The following is a 20,328-nucleotide window of genomic DNA, read 5'->3' as shown; positions in this document are numbered from 1 at the left end:
CGTGAACAGCAAATGTAACGCAACATGAGAACTGTAGAAGGTAAATCTCGTGCTCAATTTTAATTAACACACTACAGGAAAGTTCTAACGCTCAATGTCTAGGATAACGTGAAGAGTACGACTGCTCTGAGCAGCCATTCGATGTCAATAACTATAAAACTTACTGTGTTAATAACAAATATATAAATACAGTAAAGGATCTACGAAAGCCTTTCCTTGTCAATAGTTTAGGTTTTACATACAACGTACGAGTAAGGTTATATTACAAAACTCCATTTGTACACTAAAAACATTTCATCTGCATTTGAAAAATTTAATACATCGTACTACATAACTAATAGCCTACGTACCAAGCGTTCCCGTATGTAGAGGTTTTTCCGCATTCTGGCTAAGAGTTCTGAACTTCAATTTAGCTGAGCAAGTCTTTTATTGGCCAAATCTCGGCTACAAATCAAAGGATGATTTCCGACTAACACTTTAATAAACTTGAGAAAAGTCGCACGGACATTTTCCAAGTGTGCCCTAATGTAACCCGTCTCAATCTTCTCCAATTTTGTCCATCCATGCCCCTTTTTGTTTTTCTGTATTTCTTTTGAGTTCTTCTACAGTTTTAAGCCGTTATTGTCACATCCAGTTGATAGAAGTGCTTAAAACTGAACGACCAAACCTCTATGATATTTCTGTCATAAAACAAGAGATCTCTTGCATCTGACAAAACAACGCTCGTTTTCATTGGATGTTTTTAAGACACGTGACACTGACTAACTTGAAATCTTTCAGCGCGGGTGCCAGCCCGCAGAAAGTCGATTGCATTTTAAAACTGAAGACAAGCTACGTGATCAACATCACGTGATCACAAGTGGCGTGATAAACTGATATTATGTTTGACACGTGATTGGCGGGATACGTCAGAGTGAGTCTTATTCGCTACTAGTCAAGACGACTTTCAAAAGAGTAAACTGCGACATTCTACGACGGGACATGACGTTGAACAACTTTAAAACAGCAATGGTCGCCAAAATTCACTTATTATGATCTCGCACAACCAAGCACCTTTAAATTTTCATTTCGAAGCATTTTCAGCTGTACAGGTGACTACAGCTATAAACTTGTACAGCGCCAAATAAAAACATTCACCTTTAAATGACTCTTTTCTACTTTTGCGTTAGGTTTGTTAGCGAGCATCACAAATGGAACGGCGAGTGGAAAAAAAAGCTTTGCTTTGATTATTACTTATGTTTGCTTACTATTTTATATCCAACAAAATAGTAAATATTAAAAAAAAAAAAAGCAAATAGATAATAACAAAAATACAAATTCAGCTGTAAACAAAAGACGGCATGAATGATGCCTCGGATCAATATGTTTCCGTTGACTAAGTCACGTAAAACGTCGCAATTCTCCATTAAACATTACATCATATAAATTTCAAATACAGTTCGTCATGTAACAAGTAGAATTAAATAAAATAAAACTAATTCAATTGATTTTTGATTCGTTTAACGATAGAGAGTTTCACATGGATTAAGCGCATATGTTAAGTATTTCTGTATTTCAAAATCAGTTATTCATGTTTTTTTTTTCATATCTAGTGAATACCCCTTGTGATAAGTTATGTTTCTGCTTTGATTTATTATTTTTTTATCATTGTTTCAAGTGTTGTAACGTGTTTTTCAGCATTAAATAAAAAATAATTTTTCAAAAAATGAGTGTCACATGGAGTGATCACCTACACATAGCTGTGTTCCACTCAACGATTGGCCGAAAAAAATCAGCCTAGTACCCAGGCTACGACGACGAGGCGAATTTATGACGTCACGCGTCGACTCTCGTTCCCAGGGCCTTATTTCTGCTTCATCATCAAGTTGAAACAAAAGAAGTCATGTCCGTAGCGGTGTTTGGATATCTGATCTTAATAGACCAGTTTCGATATATTAAAATTCAGCCTAAAACAATAGACCTCAATACGAGGGTCTGGGGAATAACTACAGAGTTTGTGGGGTTTATTCCCCAGAGCCTCGAGATGAGGTCTATTGTGTTAGGTTGAATTTTAATATATCGAAATTGGTCTATAAGCATAGATTTTACAATGTTACTTCTCCGTTTTCTCCTCGAACACATCCTTTCCAAACAGTTCGAAGTTCGTCAAAAATTCTTCGTTAAGCGTCGTATTTTCAACTCTCTTCTGGGTAAACCACGGTGTTTCGTGTTTAATATATTACTTCAAGAAATTCCCCCCTTTTTAAAGATGATTTCCAGTCCGTACTGTGCACTCTTGAGAGTTTGTCTAAGTTTTTTGTTTGTTTCTTGTATGACGTCACAAAATGTGAACATTTCGCAACCACCTACATGAAGTAATTTCAATTCAATAAATGAAGTTTTATGTCAACTGCCATTATGGACGCGAAACTTTATGTTTCGTTCTTTCTCATCTCAGTTGATGAAACAACTTTGCAGCTGTAAAAATCAATGAAGCAGTTGGGAAAATGATTTGAAAGGCCTCAACATAAGGCACGTGGTTCGTAAAGAGTAACATCGATTCGCGTTCCATCGAGTGAGATTTTTTATGTTTATAAACATTACGGTGCGGAGACTGCGCAGTACGGACTGGAAATCATCTTAAAGGTCATAAGTCTGCTCTCTACAGTCATAATATAAATTACGGATTGATTAGATTTTGATTGGCAGGTGTCAGTAGCCATCCCATAGAGCTACCTGTTCCTTCTTGAATTTTCTGCATGGACACAAGCGCATGGTTGTTGGACTCGTTCCTGTGCAACTGAACAGAAGGGTCTGGGTCTGAACAATACAGGCCTTGGGCTCTCTTTGGAAACCTGGGGCGACCAGGGAGGCTAGTTCATCGAGACGACTTGTGTTACAAGAAAAACCATTCCTATCACGCAAACAACAATGTGTCACGCAATGCACGAGCAAGAGTAACGGACAAACAGTAGACATTTAAAGAGGGTAAATAAACTAAATAAACTCTGATAGAACAAGGTAAAGAGTAATATGTAGAACACGTTTTCACTCTAGCCAATTACAAAGGACACAGGCAATCCAGTTGCAACTCACACCACATACAGTTATTTGTAAAACGGTCACGATTTCTTTTACGTGACTCAAACAAGTGTTATACTTACTCGACTAATGCAGAACGAGAATTAATGCTCTTAAAGAACTCTGGTTCACACACCATGCCTGAAAACAACAAAGATAAAAAACCAATTTTGATACGACTGACTCAATGAAGAATGTGCAAACTGGAGAAAATTCAAGAGAATTATTTTCACCAGCTTTTAAGGGAAATCGAACATTTATGACATCTTGAGACTGGTGCTGTGAACTGTATTATCTTCAGAGGTTTTGTTTAAAGGGCTCCAATTTAATAGGGAAATGAATTCTATCAAAAAACTGCCCAATCACGGTTAAACCCATTTTTTTATTGTCCCATTTTGATTGGCAGGTTAAGACGCAACTTTTGGCAAAGCCTTAAAGAATTCTGTACAAGGGGGTCAGAGCCCCCTTAAAGTTTCGAAAATTCAAGGGGCTCTGAACCACACGTACAGAGTGGTTGAGTGGGTTGGAAACTTCTGTAGGGCTATCAAACGCTAAAGCGTACAAACGTGTACATTTACGTTACACTAACATACCTTTCGCGAGGCAAACTTCTTTACACGATTCTCCAGCTTCTCCCTTCACGGGAATCAAGGCTTTCAAAGGAGGCCAATGATTCTGATAACAGAAATCCTACACACCAAAAAAAAAAAGTTCATCACGGACTTTCTACTTAACATATCAAAAGAAAAAAGCACATTGAATGAATACTTGCTCGCACAAATTTGGAAACCTAGCTACAACCAATTTTTCTTTCTTTCAAAGTGTACTTTGATTTACAAGAAAGAGTACAATCAAGATATACAGATGTTTTCAACCGAGTACCGTTAAACCGTAACTAAATTAATAACTCTAGCCAGTCACAAAGGACACAGGAATCTATTGAACAAATCAAGGTTGAAGTAATTACATGTAGCTGACTAAAAGCGCGGGTAAACGAGTGCGAGCGAGTCAAGATTTGCTGTGGTTTTACTTCTGATTGGATGAAAAAGTGGCGCGAGTTTTTATAAGCCAATCGTGTAGTGTAACAATGCAAAACCAATTACTTTTTTTACACTCAAAAGAAAACCGCTCTAACATTAAATTAACACACGGCTTCTTAACCTAACGTGAAAATGAGAAACATCACTTAATCACCTGATTCTGAATCAAAGCACTGACTCGTTCTAACATTCCTTCATGAGTAAACTCAAACGGAAGATGAGGATCAACCTAGAAGCAAAATGAAAACAAAAGAGATAAGGCGGGTAATGGAAAGAAACGGCCACGTAAGGTTTTGCTCTAATGTACCCTGGGTAACCGGTAAAGTTCTCACAGGCCTATCACGTGACATCAGACATTGCACCAATTGGGGCTTTAGATCGCCGGAGCCTTCTTCATGTAAAGAGTGAAAGTTTGAAGTGAAGAAAGAAAACGAATTTTACTCAATGAACTTGTAATTTCATATATTTTAACGAGTTTCACTGTAAATGTAAAATTAAGCATCAAATCATGATAATGAGTCTTACAAATGTGTGAAGTAATTACGGCACACGATTGTACATTACCAGTAATTTTTCTTTCTATCTGGAAACAAATGATTACTGCTTTAAAACTTCTGAGAGCTTCAGCAGTGAAAATATGACACTAGTCTGGCCATACACCCTCTATTTTGTCTTTACTTTGTCGAGATTGCACTCAAAATATTAACCGCAGGGGATATGAACGAGCAAAAACGCAACAGGGTGGGGCTGGGAAAAGACAAAAAAATAATTTCGCTCGGTTTTAGGCCGCTTTCGCGCTTCACGCTAGCTCGTGCACTTGAAGAAAAATAAGTTCTCGCAGAAGGAAAAAGCGTCTGTGGACGGCCTAGTGTTACTCAATTTACGATCGCAGAGACCTAAAACAGATTATACCTCTTTAACTAAAATTTCCTTCATCACTCGATCAACTGCAGATGCGTCGTTTACATCAATGGTGTACACATGTGGTTTGCCAATGAACTCCTCACAATAAGGATGCTGTGACGTCACCTAAAATTAAGAAAATTTTGAACATAATTTCTCGTCATTTCTTCATGACCAAACAAGGAGGGAGGGAGGGGGGGGGGTCACAGTGCTAAATTATCACCCCATCCAGGGGGGAGTTGCAATACTCTACGTCACTTCATGCTACATAAACAGGGATTACTGTTTTGGCAGCCTGGGAAAGTTTAATTGAAGCAGAGGTAGGTCATGTTTCGACCCTTTCAACATTAATTAAGTGTGCCTTTCTAACATGCATCCAGTTTACATAAATTCTTTACATGGAGTAAAAAAAACGGTGTAGCTAAACCTAAACTTCACTCCTTTTTAATTTTTTGCTCTCAAATTTTGTTGTTGAGAGGAAGAAGTGGATGATGGCTGAAGATGGGTTTCTCCTATCCAATTCCATCAAATTTTTGCCCTTGAAACGAAAGAAAACTTTAAAAAGAGCGCTTGTTGCCAGGTTAGGACTTTCACTTAACTTAACGCTTTTTTCCTTACCAGTCTGAGTGTAGGCTTGTCTTTGAAGAACTTTGTGTTTAATCTGCTCTTTGGTGGGATAAACTGAAAAAAAAAAAATACCGCTAAATCAATCGAACAGTTAAGTTCATCAAGGATTGTAAAGGAACTAACTGAAGAAAAGTACCAAAAGCCAGTCAAAGGCAGCAATAAAGTGTTGATAAAGAGAAATAATAATATGGTTTATAATACTAACTCTTTCCTTACTTTTGGATTTATAAAGAAACATCCATTAGCAATTGCTTCCAAAGGAGCTGGTCCCTCATAAGGAAAACCAATTCCTACGAAAACCTGCAAATGAAAAAACAAAAGAATACCATGAGAGGTCAAACGTTGACAAAAGCAAACTTCCAGGACTTTCAAGGACCACATCCACTTAAAGGACTTTCAGTGCCTTGTCTTTCGCTTTTCACGGTGACGATCAACGATTTTAAAATGTTCTAAGGAGTCAACGAGTTGTCAAATGCACTTCACTCCACCCACTACTCTTCCTTCCCCCTCATGAAAAAGTGATTACCCACTCAAACCATCAACTAATTAACAAATTCAGATGATCTGTAACACTATCTTACCATAGATTCATTCAAAAGCTTCTGGACTTCCACAGGTGTGACAACACCATGATTAATTACAAAGCTTGGCAAGTGTTTTGCCACTTCACTAGTACTCTGTTAAAAAATAAAAAAAACACTCCCAAAATTATTACACTAACTTACATAGCTGAGGAAATAACTTGAGGCCTTGCGAGTGCCATGGCGAAATGCGGACAGATGACAAGGAAGTCACGACTGTCAATAAGGGCTGTAACCCATAACAACTGCTACGGCTGAGTATGTTTGATGGGCCCGTAATATGTCATGGCTGAACTGGACTAATACAATTCACCTTAAAGGTGGTCAATTTGACTTAAACTTAATGACAGCCCTGATTGTTGATTGGAGAACGTAGATTCTTGACACAGTCAAGGGGGTTAAGCTAATAATAAAGTACTCACCCCTCCCCCCACAGTGGCATGGACTTCTACATATCTGTTGATAACTTCAAGAAAGGCTTTTGATGAAAGGTCCTGGTAAAGAAAAAAATAAATAAATAAATCAACAAATAAATAAATAAATAAAAGAGATTGTGATCATCTGTTAGATGACATCATCGTCACTATCATCATCATCATCATCATCAGTGTAACACCGCTCACTTGGACTCGAGACTGCAAAAACACAAATTACATGCTTAGATTTCACTGCTAGACCCCTAGCAGACAGGCACCTGAGACTAGAAACCAACTGACACCCACTTTTCAAATCCAGGCTGACAGCCTAACCTCTACTGACTAGTACTTCACTTCATTTCATGCTTGATAGGTTAAGAAAAAAAGAGCAGCTATTCATGATCTTTGGGGGGCGGTGGCCTCATGGTTAGTGCGCTCAACTTTGGATTGAGCCCTCCAGGTTCAAGCCCTAGCTGGGGATTGACGTATGAGAGTTTTGTGTTCTTGGGCAAGACACTTTTCTCGGACCACGGTGTCTCTCCCTACCAGGTGAATAAATGGATACCAGTAAATTAATAATGGAGGGTAACTTTGCAATGGACTAGCATCCCATCCAGGGGGGAGTAGAAATACTCCAGGTCACTTCACCCTGAATAGAAACCCGACACAAGCACTGCATAGGCCTGATGGGCCACTAGGCACGTATGAAGATTATTTTTACATTATTCATGTTTTGTAACCTCCATGACAAATACTGAATACCATTAACTGAGGCATAATACCTTCCACATGGTATAATGTTTGCCATATACAAGTGCCTTAGCCTTTCGTCTGGCCTTTTTAGCTGTGATCACCGGTGTCTGAGCATTCACCACAAAGCCAAGAAACGTGTTGTCAGGGCTGTGAGCTGTTATAAAGAAGAAAAAACTAGTTGCTCACTGGTTAAAGTAAAACATTCCCAGTACATTACAGTCTGTACATTAAAAGAACATTCATTACTTTGAGCTCATAATATAACTGTGTTGGAAATAAAAAATAGCTTCATGATTGACAGTAAATAATTGATTGATTGATTGATTGACTGACTGACTGATTGATTGATTGATTGATTGATTGATTGATTGATTGATTGATTGATTGATTGATTGATTGATACAGAGCAATGTGTGATCGAATTAAGAGGTGGTGTGCACGTGATTATGTTTCAGCATTAACAGATCAACCACTTAACAAAAGGAAGCAAAGCAAAACAATTGTATGAAATACATGAACTTTCTAGTTATAAGAGATTCATATTTTTGGTTTCTCAATTGGCTATTCTTATCAAAAAACAAAGACTCAGGTGGGACTAGTCTAATCATTGACTCCCTCAATCAATAAAATATATAATTTATAATTATCAAAGTCGACTGAGCAGTGATTTCCAAGGCGACCATTGCATTACATGATGCAGATGTTACTATGAAAACACCAAAGAATATATCTCACGGAACATGGTCTGGAACTGTCGTAAGTTGAGGTTGTATCGTCCAAATGCTCCCATCGACCCCCCACCAACTTTTTCTTTGTACTGATTAAAGTTGAACTGCGCCTCAGTACCAAATGAGTCCACTACACGTAGTTTGCACCTGAAAATGACAACACAACAGCATTACTGTACCTAACTGGTTCTTTCTTAAAAGTGTTTTGAAAATGACCATAATTGGCAATTTGCTTGTCACAATGAAACAGCTTGTTATGCACCTTAAGGAGGTCTTAAATGAGAAACATTTACAATCTATTGAAGAAACCACTGCTAATTATTTTCTTCTTGATCAATACAGGTTATTCTATTTCTACTCAAAAAAGTTGACTTGGATAATAATTCAGGGCTACAAATTAAATGTCTGAAATTTCCTCGATAACTTCCTGTGTAAAATATATGTAACTACAGTATTTAGGAATGCACTGAAATATAATAGTACTATCGCAGTACTTACATGAATTGTGGCAAAAGTGTGCCAATCTTTGTGTTTATCTGCTTGAGTCCAATGTAATCCACATAAACAAGGTCAATGTCATTTGGTAATTTCTGTGGACATAATTTCTTTGAAACAACATTCCCCAAGGCCCTGTAAAATCAAATAAGAAAGTCTGATATATAAATTAAAATAAATAAGAAAGTCTTTTGTTTTAGCCATGACAGTTTTATACAGTTTTATGACAACCATGACAGTTACTATCTTCAATGCAGAACTGTGTGCTCTGCATTGAAGATAGCAACTTATGGACAAAAGTGGCTATCGTCAGTGCATAAGCACACAGTTGTGATGGTTTAATTTAGTGAGCTGTCTTCCACTTGTTATAAGATGCTAAAGATATCAAAGACTCATCTTCCACAAACAGTTTTAAAAGTAAACTGAAAACGTGGTTTTTTAAACAAGCATTTTTAAGTTGAAAGTTTTAGTTATATATCTTTTCAAATTTTTATCTGTTTTTGACATTTTCTTAATTTGTTTTTATAGATTTAATTTCTTGTCAAGTGCCATTAAGAAATGGCGCTCTATAACCTTTAATTTATTATTATTATTATTATTATTATTATTGTTGTTGTTGCTGTTGTTGTTGTTGTTGTTGTTGTTGTTATTATTATTATTATTATTAAAAGTAGTTGTGTCTTTCTAGGTTTCAATGAACTTGAGTGTTTAGTTTCAAGCAGTCCTGGGGGGCCTGAGATTTTGTCAGGGTCTAAGCTCTGAGACACAGGGGGACCCTCTTGCTGGTTTTTACTGGTCATGTGATCTTGAAAAAACTAAAAATCATAACCATTCAATAAATAAAGTCAAGAATCTGGGATATGATGGATGCCTGATATGTAAACAACCTTGCCAAGAATTAGGTCTGTGATTTTTCATTCATGTGTTATTCAGAAAAGTGTTTCACCCAAATTTGTAGGGCTTCGTATGGAGATGCAATGCAATGTGTCAGCCATAAAGTAAAAAACATCTGTCATTGACTTTTACTATTGAAATGAAAAGTTACTACTGTAGAGCTCTGACACATTGAAATTAATACCTCTTCTAGTCCAAGAACTGTTCAGTTAGCAAAGACTAAAGTGTTTTAAAACGTCAAGTTCCTAAAGGGTCTTACATCTGATAAAACTAAAACCTTAAAAGGAAACTAACTAAAGGTAATTTTTTGATTTTGGAATATGGCTATGTCACATGAAAACCAGCAATATCAACAACACAGATGGGATGCAGCCACATAATGAAATGTTTGGGAATTAATGAAACATTATTTTATGTTATCCAGCTTGCAAGCTAAACAGAACTCAAACTTACAGAATAAAATCACCACCATCCATCGAGTCTCTGAGTTGAAAGTAAGAATTAATGAAACCCTTGACTCATTTGTTACTTCTCAGAAAGAAAAACCCTTACAATGGCAGTGCATTAATTTCTTTACTGGGTATGTTTAAAGGGATCAGAGAACAATATTTAAATCATTCTATTTAATTTAGTAACCAGTTTGAATTATATTGTCATTTGCAAAGCAGTGTAAATTACCAGTTCCTCTATATACAGTATGGCAGCTGATGTTAAAATCTGCCTGACTGACTGACTGGCTTCAAATGACAGGATGACAAACAGGCCAGACATACACTCAGATATAAAATACCAAGGGAGAGAATGGCAGGGATGAGGACCTGTGTGACTATATGCAGATTGATTGATAGAGGGACATACAGACTTATTGACCACAAAAACCTCAGTATGTGATTGATAATTTATCAATTGACTAAGAAGGTCTGACTCCAGCTTTCTTTCTTCACTCACTCATCACATTGTTTTCAAATGTCTTGAATAGTCTTTAGGTTTTGTGGTCCTTGAGTGACCTTTGAGATATATCATAAATTAACCAATCTTGCCCTAAGAAACACAAAACATAACCAAAAATTCCCCAGTGATCAAAGGACGTCCTGTCCAGCAGGAATCTGTCCTTTGCTTGCCTGATGGACAAGTGAGTTTTTGGAGCTCTTTTACCCCAAAATGTAAGTTACATTAAGCCATTCAACTGAATGTTACAGACCTTTGCACAGCTTGTATACTTGCTGTTACAGTAATATCATGTCCTAAGATGTAAAGGGATGATATGAGGTCACTCCACTGAACTAGCTCTCCCAATGGTCCACCTTTACCTGCCTCCTCGGCAAAGTGCAGTTGACCTTCATTAGCCAACAAGCCTATGTGAATTAAAACCTGAAAAGACAAAATAAAGTAAAGAGAGGCTGCAAAAATGGCGGGCCTTATTTTGGTCAGTTTACGTTAAAATTAGAAGCCAATGCATTTGGGAGTCAAATATAAATTATTATAATGTTTTGCAGGGCTGTCATTAAGGGCTGGATAAACAGCTGGCTACTGGCCAATCTTTGGTCACCTACTATAGTCTCATTTGACCATTAATTTGGAAAAGAAACTTAAAGTAATGAAAAGATTTCGCACAAATATTGTTACAAGACATCCATTTCAAATGTCGGAGTCAAAGTGAAGATGCAGTTCAAGAAATTTAGATGCTTGGAGATCCTACAGAGTATTTCCAGCATTTTCCAGTCAGTATCGACTGACAAACACTGGAAACGGGATCTCCAAGCACCCAAATTTCAAACTTTTCTGGGGAAGCATGCCAATTGCAACCTTTTATGAATCTATGAAGTACATTAAAAGCTTTAAAACAACTTGACAATTGTTACGTCCCAGAGCGTGCACAAGTAAAGACTTATGCCTAACATTCACATACCTTCTTCTGGGCAGTTTGGGTCAAATCTCTCTTTCTTTTCAGCGACGAAAATGCCGTCAGCCAGTGCGGCCACATCTGCATGATACGCTTTTTAATCCACTGGAATTTCACTGGGTTGTCATCCTTTAGCAGATTCAAAAGCCCGTCCACATCTACTCTTGTTAAGTCCTGCCAAAACCAAAAGCAACACAGGCAAGTTTTTAAGCTAAACAAACTGGAGCTTTTAGAAATGTCCCAGAATTAATGTTTGTCTACAGGTACATGTACTAGGTAACAGCTGATTGACCACTAATCTTAAGCAGTTCCACTAAGCAGTTCTTGTACTTAGATAACAATCAGCAGAGAGTAGACAATTTTAGTAACACTCTTGAAACTAGCTGTGAACATACATGTATTAACTTACAGCTGTTAATTGATTTAATTTTGGTAAATTTCCATCACTTGCCATCTTTCTTCCAGGAAGCAAGGGACACCACCTCTCAACCTGACAAAAAAAGAAAAGCAGGAAAACTTGAAGCTTTAAACGGAAAGGTGCATTTTACTTTGCATTCTAAAAATTGGAAAACAATAGAAAAACATTTAAACTTCAATCACAGCTCCCACAAATCTTGTTCAGGTAGATAATTGGAAGGAGGTAAAACCAACATGCAGAAAGTGATCTTTTTTATTCTTCTTAGAAGGACAGCTTGAACGTATCACAGACTGATTTTTAAAATACTACTTAATCTCATTAAGACTTACTTCACTTAGATAAATAATGAAGGAGCAAATAGATCCATTCACGCCATGGTCTTTTTCATAACATGGATCAGACCTCCAGAACTGCCGCATCCACTGACCAAAACAGTAATTGACAGAGAGAAATGTCAACATGATATATATTAGTATTCCTCCAAAAGTTTCATGACAACACCTACAATAAATGAATCTATGACAACAAGTAAATGAAATTTCTCTGGGTGTTGTCACCTGGTGAAACTTGTCACACACTACAAGCTGTGCTGCTTATTAGAAACATCCTACACAGCAGTGATTAATGCAATCATGTAAATTGCAAAATTAATGTTTAAATGTATTTCAAGTTACATCACTGAAGAAGAAATATTCCTGGTCACTTTAATAAAATAATGTTGATTGGCCTATCAAACATGTTGATTGGCCTATCAAACCTTCATAGTCAACAAATCTACATAATTCATCTTTCTCTAAATTAAGTTACATGTTCTACATACAGGGCTGTGCTCTAGAAGCACCTGGGTGCCAGAGGTGACTAACTTTTGCCTTTGGGCGACTGAAAAACTTACTTTTTTTCATATTAAGCATAATTAAGTGCTGGGTGCCCAGGATTTCATGGTTAGGAACCTTTGAGCTCCTTGTAATTTTTTTTAGACCACAGCCTTGAATATAATATATGATAGAAATACCAAAAGGACATACAGAAATCTTGCTAGCACATTCGGGGAAGTCGTTCTTAACGGGAATTTGACAGTCATCGTTTACTTGTTGGCCTGACCTTAAGGGGCAGAAATGCTCCACCTACAGTAATGGAGAAATAAAGACCACCACCACATTTTAGACTGAGTTAACCTGAGTTAATATTAAGATACATGTAGCCACCGCAGATAGGCAGGTAATTTTAACCTACATGCTTGAAAATTTCAGCCTTTATTTTCTGTAGCCCTGCCACAAGAAATTCTCACAAGATCAAAAGGCAAGTGAACTGAATTCACCACCCAAACAACATCATGACATTCCAATTTCAGATACAGTGAAATGTATTAATTTTGTGTCCAAAATAAATCCTTCAAAACAATTAGAGAATAAATTTCAAGCCCAATACTAAATTATAAACACTTTCTGTATTATAAATTTGTTGGCACCTTCTGCAAAATGTGGACATGAGTCATTTTGCTTGTGGAAGGTTTCAGTAAGAAAGGGCAAAAGGTTCTTAATAATGCCCAGGTCATAATTATAATATTGCACACGCACTAAGCTGCAAAACTGATATATAATATTTATCTATTGATAGTTTACATTTTAAGTAACCTTATTTCAGAAATAACCAAACCTAGAAATCAAAGCAACTTGGAATAAACACATAGCAATCTATTTCATTTTGGACAAAAATCAGTAAACCACCCTTGGTTTACACATGTTTAAAAAAATTCAAATTTTCACTCATGGGTTGCCATAACAACTCTCAATGAAGAAGAAGCACACCATTACAATTCACAACCATAGAGGGATGTAGCTAAGAAAATAGTCTCCCTGCTAACATGTTCATTGAGCTGGTCATCATTTTTCGTGAGAGACCTGGAACAAAATTTTTTCCCCATTCTTTTGCAACACCTTGAATGCAGGGCTACCAAGGTTCACATTTAAAAGATGGCAGACATAATACACAGAAAGAGAACACGCTCAAAACAAGGTTTTATTTACTCATTATGGTGGCACCGATACTCAAGATAGTCAGGAATATATTCCAAACTTTTCATTTAGATGGTTTGATATAGTTCAGGTATCAAATAACTGTATATATGCGTAACCTAAAAACTGTTTGTTGTCCTTTACCAAGTGATCGCCCACCAAAATTCAGCCAGCAATCACCTCTTTCTCAGCCAGTGAATTTTGCCGGCAGCCAGCAGTTTGCGACAACCCTGCACCATGATACAGTAAATAACAATTCCATTTACTTTATTCCACTCACCTCACTAAGATACTTCAAAAATGAACATGGGCTTCCATCCACTCCATGTTTTGCATACTTTGCATCAGACTTCCAGAATTTTTCCATCCACTGATCAAGGAACAATTTTTTTTTTCAGTACAAAGAATGAATAATTGATTCAAGTAGTTTGGCATCCTAGCCTGTAAGACTTTCCCCCCAACAATCCCTAGCCTGCTAAGTGATAAAAAGGCTCAGCATTTAATGACAAGTGTAAATTTCATCAGAAGGTACCTTGACTTTTTCACCACAATCAGGAAAGGCAGCAACTGATGGCACAACACAATTCTCCGGTTCTGCATTTTTCCTTCTCAGCTTAAAAATCTGTCTTGGGCACCATTGCTCAACCTACAATAGTTGGCAATAAATGCAACAAACAAATTTAGGATAATTCAAAGAGTACTTTTAATATTATCTGACTTATTAACCAAGCTTGGGGAGTGTACTAAAGAATATCAGCCCACAGCTTTGAGAGAGCATGCAAGAAATGAAAAGATACATGTGAGTCAAATGACAGAAAACCTTCATTAACTCTCATCAAAATGACAAGAGAATGAAATCAAGATTTGATGAGTTTGAACTACAGTACCGATCAGAAGAAACCTAACAGGGAACGCTTGACAGAACGCTTTCTGTTGCCATTCCACACGTGTTCCCGTTCCCATTCTTTATCCGTTCTGTATCCGTTCTGTATCCATTCCATATCCGTTCCATTTCTGCTCTCTTCTGTTCTGTTCCCGTTCTGTTAGCATTCCATCAGTAAGCATTCTTGGAACTTGTTCAGAAGAACAAGGTCTCCAAGAACTCGTTTACAAGAATGCTACCAAGGAATTAGCGACACTCAGTTAAAACTGTCCCCTTATGCGAGAATGCAAACAATAACTCAAATTTTCGTGGTGAAAATGGAAGTCCCATTACTCGAAAAATATGAGAAGACTGTTTGCATTCTCATACCCATTCTGTATCTGTTCTGTACTTATTCGCAAACGCGTTCCCTGTTAGGTTTCTTCTGAGCGGTACTGTATCTATCAGTGTATGTTGTTTGATCAACCTTAATTAGGAGTGGACATAAAAAAAATATATAATTAATATTTAAATTTTAATTGCCCTCTCTGACCCAACTTGATTTGAAGCTTACCTCACTAAGGTAGACAAGGATGGAACAAAGACTTCCATTTACACCATTTTCAGCATACTTTGGATCTGACTTCCACTGTTCTTTCATCCACTACACAGCGGAAAAATAATGGAGCAACAACTAGATCAGCGACTACATCTGTAGAAATAACTACAGTCGAACCTCCCGCAAGCAACCACCCAAATGTCAAGCTTGGGTTGTCGCAAACAAGAGCTTAGACCATATCGGGTCAACACTTTGCCTCATTAGCATAATGGTAACTTCAGAGAGTTATTCCATGCTTTAAATGTGTTATTCATGTGAAAAGTCAATTTTGAGAACAAATTTGGTACTTCCCATTGAGAAAATTTCCGTCTCTTGTACCAGCCAGGAATGCAATAATGTGGACAACAACTCATTATCCAATTTTTGCCTAATTATATGTCAAGTAGTTGCTTACGGGAGGTTAAGAGCAAAAAAAAATTTCCAACTTACAGCTCTAAAAGTGGACATTGTTGCTTGCGAGAGGTGGTCACTTACAAGAAGTTCCAAATATAGTGATTACACTTGGGAATTTTTGGTATTTTGGAAAACTGGTCACTGAGGAGAGATGGTTGCTTACAAGTATGAGAGGTGGTCGCAACCGGAGGTTCAACTGTATTAAGTAAATAATGCATTGTTCCAGAATATATCCATACCACTTCCACAGAAGTAGTTTTAGTTTAAATCCTCCTCCATCTCATTTCCTAGAAATTCTAGTTTAACTTCATACTTTCCCCTTAAATTTTTCTTTTGTGACCCTTCACTCATTTAGAATTTCAAATGACCCTCCACAGGTTGGGTAGAGTATTTTCTGGAACCAAACGATGCACATTATGAAAGATTGTAACCCATTAAAGCCTGCCGCCTGACCAAGGCCAAACCAAACGACGTTGACTTTGACTTTATTATTATTCTTATCATCATTATTGCTATTATTATTATTATTTAGTTTTTATTATAGCATTTTAGCCTTATTTTAATTTGTAGTTTTTTATTTATACGCTCACTAGAATCTTCAGAATTGAAGGAGGTGAGTCGCCCAGGAAGAAGAAGAAGAAGAAGAAACTAATAATTAACTGTAATTATCACTGCAATTAACACCAATGGATGTTTTAGTGAATACTAAAATAAGGGAAGCTATTCATCAGAGAATTAAAACCAACTCTGAACATGCAAACTCTTTATGTAAATTCATTTTTACACCTTTATCGATTCTCAGGATTTGTACTCCTTATTTTTCACATAACCTTGACAATGACTTCATAAAGACAACGAAACACGATCGGTTATTATCGTCAGTTTTTGCTTGTTTATGAATAACTAAATCCTTATTGATAATTATTGAATAATCACAGGGCTGATCTAGACTACAGTAAAGTTTTAATAAATTACTACCTCCACTCTTTTGTTGCATTCAGGAAATGCTGGATTGTCCGGAATGTAACAGAGTTCCTCATCTGCAAATCAAGCAATATATTGTTAATTAGATTGAGCAGCAATTCACCAGCAGTTGGTGTAATGTTCCCAAAGACCCAATCACTCATTAATTCACTAAAATTATTGTTATTTAAAAGAAATACTATTGTATGATACACTTTATTATGATATATGTAACCAACAGGCTGCAGTACTGCTTACCTATTGGCCTGGTTAGATTATTGATTGTGTTGTTCAGAGACTTGATAGCTATGCTTAGATGCCTAAATTCCATGGTGCTGTTCACTATTACATTTTCAACTTGATTCTCAAGATTCTGAATTCTTGCCAGCATATTTTGTAAAAGAACTGCAGTGGCTTTCTTCATCTCCCGTACATCTCCTGTGAACAAAAAATGTGCATCCCAAGGTTACCCCCAGTTACTTTGCCAGCACCCAGCAAGGGTTTGATCAACGTTTTCAGCAGTAGGGAAACTGTTTTTCACAGGCGGGCAAAACTACTTGAACTGAACTTCTTTATAGGAAAATTTTTCCTCTAGTTGGTCAAACCAAGAAGGCAAAATCATCCTTACAATTTAGCAGGTGTCCAGCTCTTAATGGAACCCCTCCCCAGTTATAATACACCTGGGTGAAAAGAGGCACCATGGAAGTAAAGAGTCCTGAATAAAGACATTCTCATCTCTAAAGGCTACACTCCTTTTGATCAGCAACAAGAATTGCAACCTCTGGCTGGACCCAATTTCCTGGACATGCCTAGAGAATTAATTTTGTTTTATATTCTCAATCAGATTTGTCAGACTTGACAGGAAGTCTGTGAATTGAGGACATCCGATGTCACACCCGCCTAGCGGTCGTGATTCTTATTGCTGATCAGGAGTACAGCCTCTGGAGATGGGAATGGCATAAAGAACACAACCTTCTTGTGAGAAACAGGGGGCTAAGCCTGTCTAGAGCTGATGAGATAGTCCCATCTTACAAACTTGAGTGGCTAAATTTTCACCATGTCGAATTTGGTTCATCTTGCCTCCCGACAGAGCTATCCCGCAAGCAGACGTCAACTATTTCCTTTGCTTATGTTCCAGTTTCATGCTGTCTCTCTAGAATTCAGGGACCACGATTTAACTGGTTGCTTGACAATAAGCATTGATAAAAGTCAGCTGTGACTGGCTATCAACACTAGATGCTTGACATAATTTATAGAGTATCATGTACTGTACTTTCCAGCAGGTTTTCATTAACTGAGGTATCAAACTGTACAAAGCAAAACAGTGGAAACTGGTCATGCATGCAGACCTATCACTATTGATCGTCATGTCTCTACTGTACTTTGTTAAAACTTCTCCTGGTATACAACACAGCATATAGTGCACTTTGGAAACAACTGTGAAGCTCATACATGTCGGTCAGAAGGCTGCGATTAAAAGAGAGCGACAAATACTGCAAACCATAATCCCAATTTACTCATTAATATGCATGTGTAACCAAAATTTGTAATAGTAATTGGACTGAGTGAGTACAATTCAGGGAGGAATCACAATTGGACAAGCATAAAGCACAAGGCCAATCTGAAATTAAGAGCATGATTAACCACTGAATTCTATGACACGAGGTCCAGTGACTAATCAATCGCATCAATAACAAATTTTGAAATTAAAGTCTTTTCAGAGTCTCTTGGGCAAAAGTCAGTTGCACCTTCCTAAGTTTTCAAAATTAATGTAGGAAACATTAATTTTAGGAAGCCATAAGAGTGGGTATAATTGACATGTGAACAATGTAGACCCAATTGCAAAAAGTTGTATTTGAATACCTATATAATTGGACACCTACGTCATTGCACGCCCATTACATGACAAATTGGTGCACAGAGAACCAATTATGATATATAATTTTGCTGTAGATACGATTAACAACACAAACAGCAGGATACCAGAGCAAGACTTGCAACAGCGCGAACATTTGCTATTGTCATGCCAGCTTATTGAGGGAGTGTGGAAATTGATCTGCGGTGTTCTTATTATCAAACAAGATGAAAGTGTCCACAACTTTTGCTGTTGTTCATCACCCAATTCTCCTCAAAATGGCCCGTAATATTGGCGTCACAAACGGCTTAGCAGTCTTCTTCAAAACATGAAAATTAATATGTTTTTCAGAAGTCACTTTTCCATGTGAAATAAAGTATGAAATAACATAAATCTGCATACAATCCATGCGGAACTCGCGATATTATAAAATGACATCCTAAAACTAAAGATCAGGGCTGAAAACTTACCTGAAGCTGAGCATGTCCAACCAGAAATTTATAAATCTCTAGGGCTTAATTTAAGTTAATAAACCGTATCCTTTGTACGCAAAGCAAGGTCATGCAACGAAAAATAAATGAAAAAGGGTTGTGATAGAAACAAATTCCACATAAAAATATCCCTGAAACTAACTGTCAGATCAAGACAAAGTCGAACAGTAAATAAACGGGAGTCTTTGCATTCACTTTCGGCTGTTTTCATAGGCATAACAATTTACTGCAGACATGTACAAAAAGACAACTGTTAAGGAACGACGAAAATCGATGTAGATGACGAACATACAGCAAAATTGTAAACACTGGAACACTGTTAAGACCAAAATACAGGGAAATTTGCTAGAATTTGTAAATTGTACGGGCGCTAAGGAACTTTAGCTAACAAAATACAGGAAGTCAGGCATAATATTTCTTATTTACCATTGTCTGAATCTCCAAGTCCATTTGTATACAACCCTTTTTCCTTGGCGATGGCATCTATATACTCCTTCGATAGCGCTATTATCTTCTGCTTTAAGTATTCAGATTGCGATCGTCTGTCGTTGAGCTGTAGTTGGATTAAATATATCCCCCAAACCAAGCTGAGAACTATCAAGATGATACCTAGTCGATGAGACGTCAGTCGAAAGGTTCGCCACCTGCTTCTAGGTTTGTAGGTTCGGTCGCCCGTCATTTTTGCGCGAAGAATACCTGTTTTGTTCGTTCTTCCGCCCTTATGGAAAGGGCGGACAGTGAAGTAAACTACATCAGCTTACTCAAGGCTCGAAAAAGCGCGATTAATATATGCTATTACCACAAGTACTTTGATCGGTTCTGTCTTGCAAACAGAAATCCCAGAAGGTTTGGCGCAACTGCATGCCAATGACAGCTCTCAAGTTTGATTGGCAGTTGCCTTGACCACCGTTGGAGCCCTCAGAACATCTGCCACTGTCTGGCCACTGTGTCCAACTCTCAAACTTCAATATATTTTAATTATTTCGTTTAAAAATTAGGGAAATTCGGTCGCGACAACATGGAATTGTATTATTTATGAGTAAAAAATGGCATGTTAGGCATCTCGTAACAAGTTTTCAAGAGTTATTTTCCTTGTTTCCTCGGCTCTGAGAGCGCTGCCAGTCATGATCATGGGTCGTCACGCAATTCCGTTCCAACTTTTTACCGTCTCTAATTCACACCAATTTGGCTGCCCAATTTTCAAACAAATAAAAGCTATACGTAGATTTTTACACGCAGCTGAGACGTTCTTCTCCTCCTAAAACACTTTGTTTTTATCGTAATTAGATGTTGCTCCTTAGGGGATTTCAAG

At 37.3% G+C, this 20,328-nt stretch overlaps 1 protein-coding gene across 2 annotated transcripts; it reads right to left on the bottom strand.

The window, feature by feature from the left end:
* Positions 1 to 36: 36 nt before the first annotated feature.
* Positions 37 to 19,868, bottom strand: LOC110069102 (alpha-1,6-mannosylglycoprotein 6-beta-N-acetylglucosaminyltransferase A-like). Of its 2 annotated transcripts, XM_089287802.1 has the most exons (24): positions 19,443 to 19,868; positions 16,929 to 17,108; positions 16,686 to 16,747; positions 15,270 to 15,359; positions 14,366 to 14,479; positions 14,114 to 14,203; positions 12,844 to 12,942; positions 12,148 to 12,240; positions 11,810 to 11,890; positions 11,407 to 11,574; positions 10,699 to 10,868; positions 9,951 to 9,980; positions 8,607 to 8,738; positions 8,116 to 8,255; positions 7,410 to 7,534; positions 6,634 to 6,705; positions 6,212 to 6,307; positions 5,847 to 5,930; positions 5,622 to 5,684; positions 5,013 to 5,129; positions 4,255 to 4,329; positions 3,654 to 3,750; positions 3,144 to 3,201; positions 37 to 2,893 (listed from the first exon to the last, which is right to left on the bottom strand). In XM_089287802.1, exons 1-24 carry the CDS (start codon positions 19,693 to 19,695, stop codon positions 2,692 to 2,694), a joined length of 2,691 nt encoding a protein of 896 aa, XP_089143928.1. In that variant the 5' UTR covers positions 19,696 to 19,868; the 3' UTR covers positions 37 to 2,691. The 2 variants fall into 2 exon arrangements, with proteins under 2 accessions (XP_089143928.1, XP_089143929.1); XM_089287803.1 differs by lacking the exon at positions 9,951 to 9,980 and having other exon boundaries at positions 19,443 to 19,867.
* Positions 19,869 to 20,328: the final 460 nt, after the last annotated feature.

The sequence above is a fragment of the Orbicella faveolata genome, unplaced genomic scaffold, assembly GCF_042242905.1.
Source record: "Orbicella faveolata isolate gen_17 unplaced genomic scaffold, um_ofav_v1 contig_15, whole genome shotgun sequence".
Taxonomy (NCBI): Eukaryota; Metazoa; Cnidaria; class Anthozoa; order Scleractinia; family Merulinidae; genus Orbicella; species Orbicella faveolata.
Note: the sequence above shows the minus strand (reverse complement) of the source record. Positions and strands in the feature narration are given on the sequence as shown.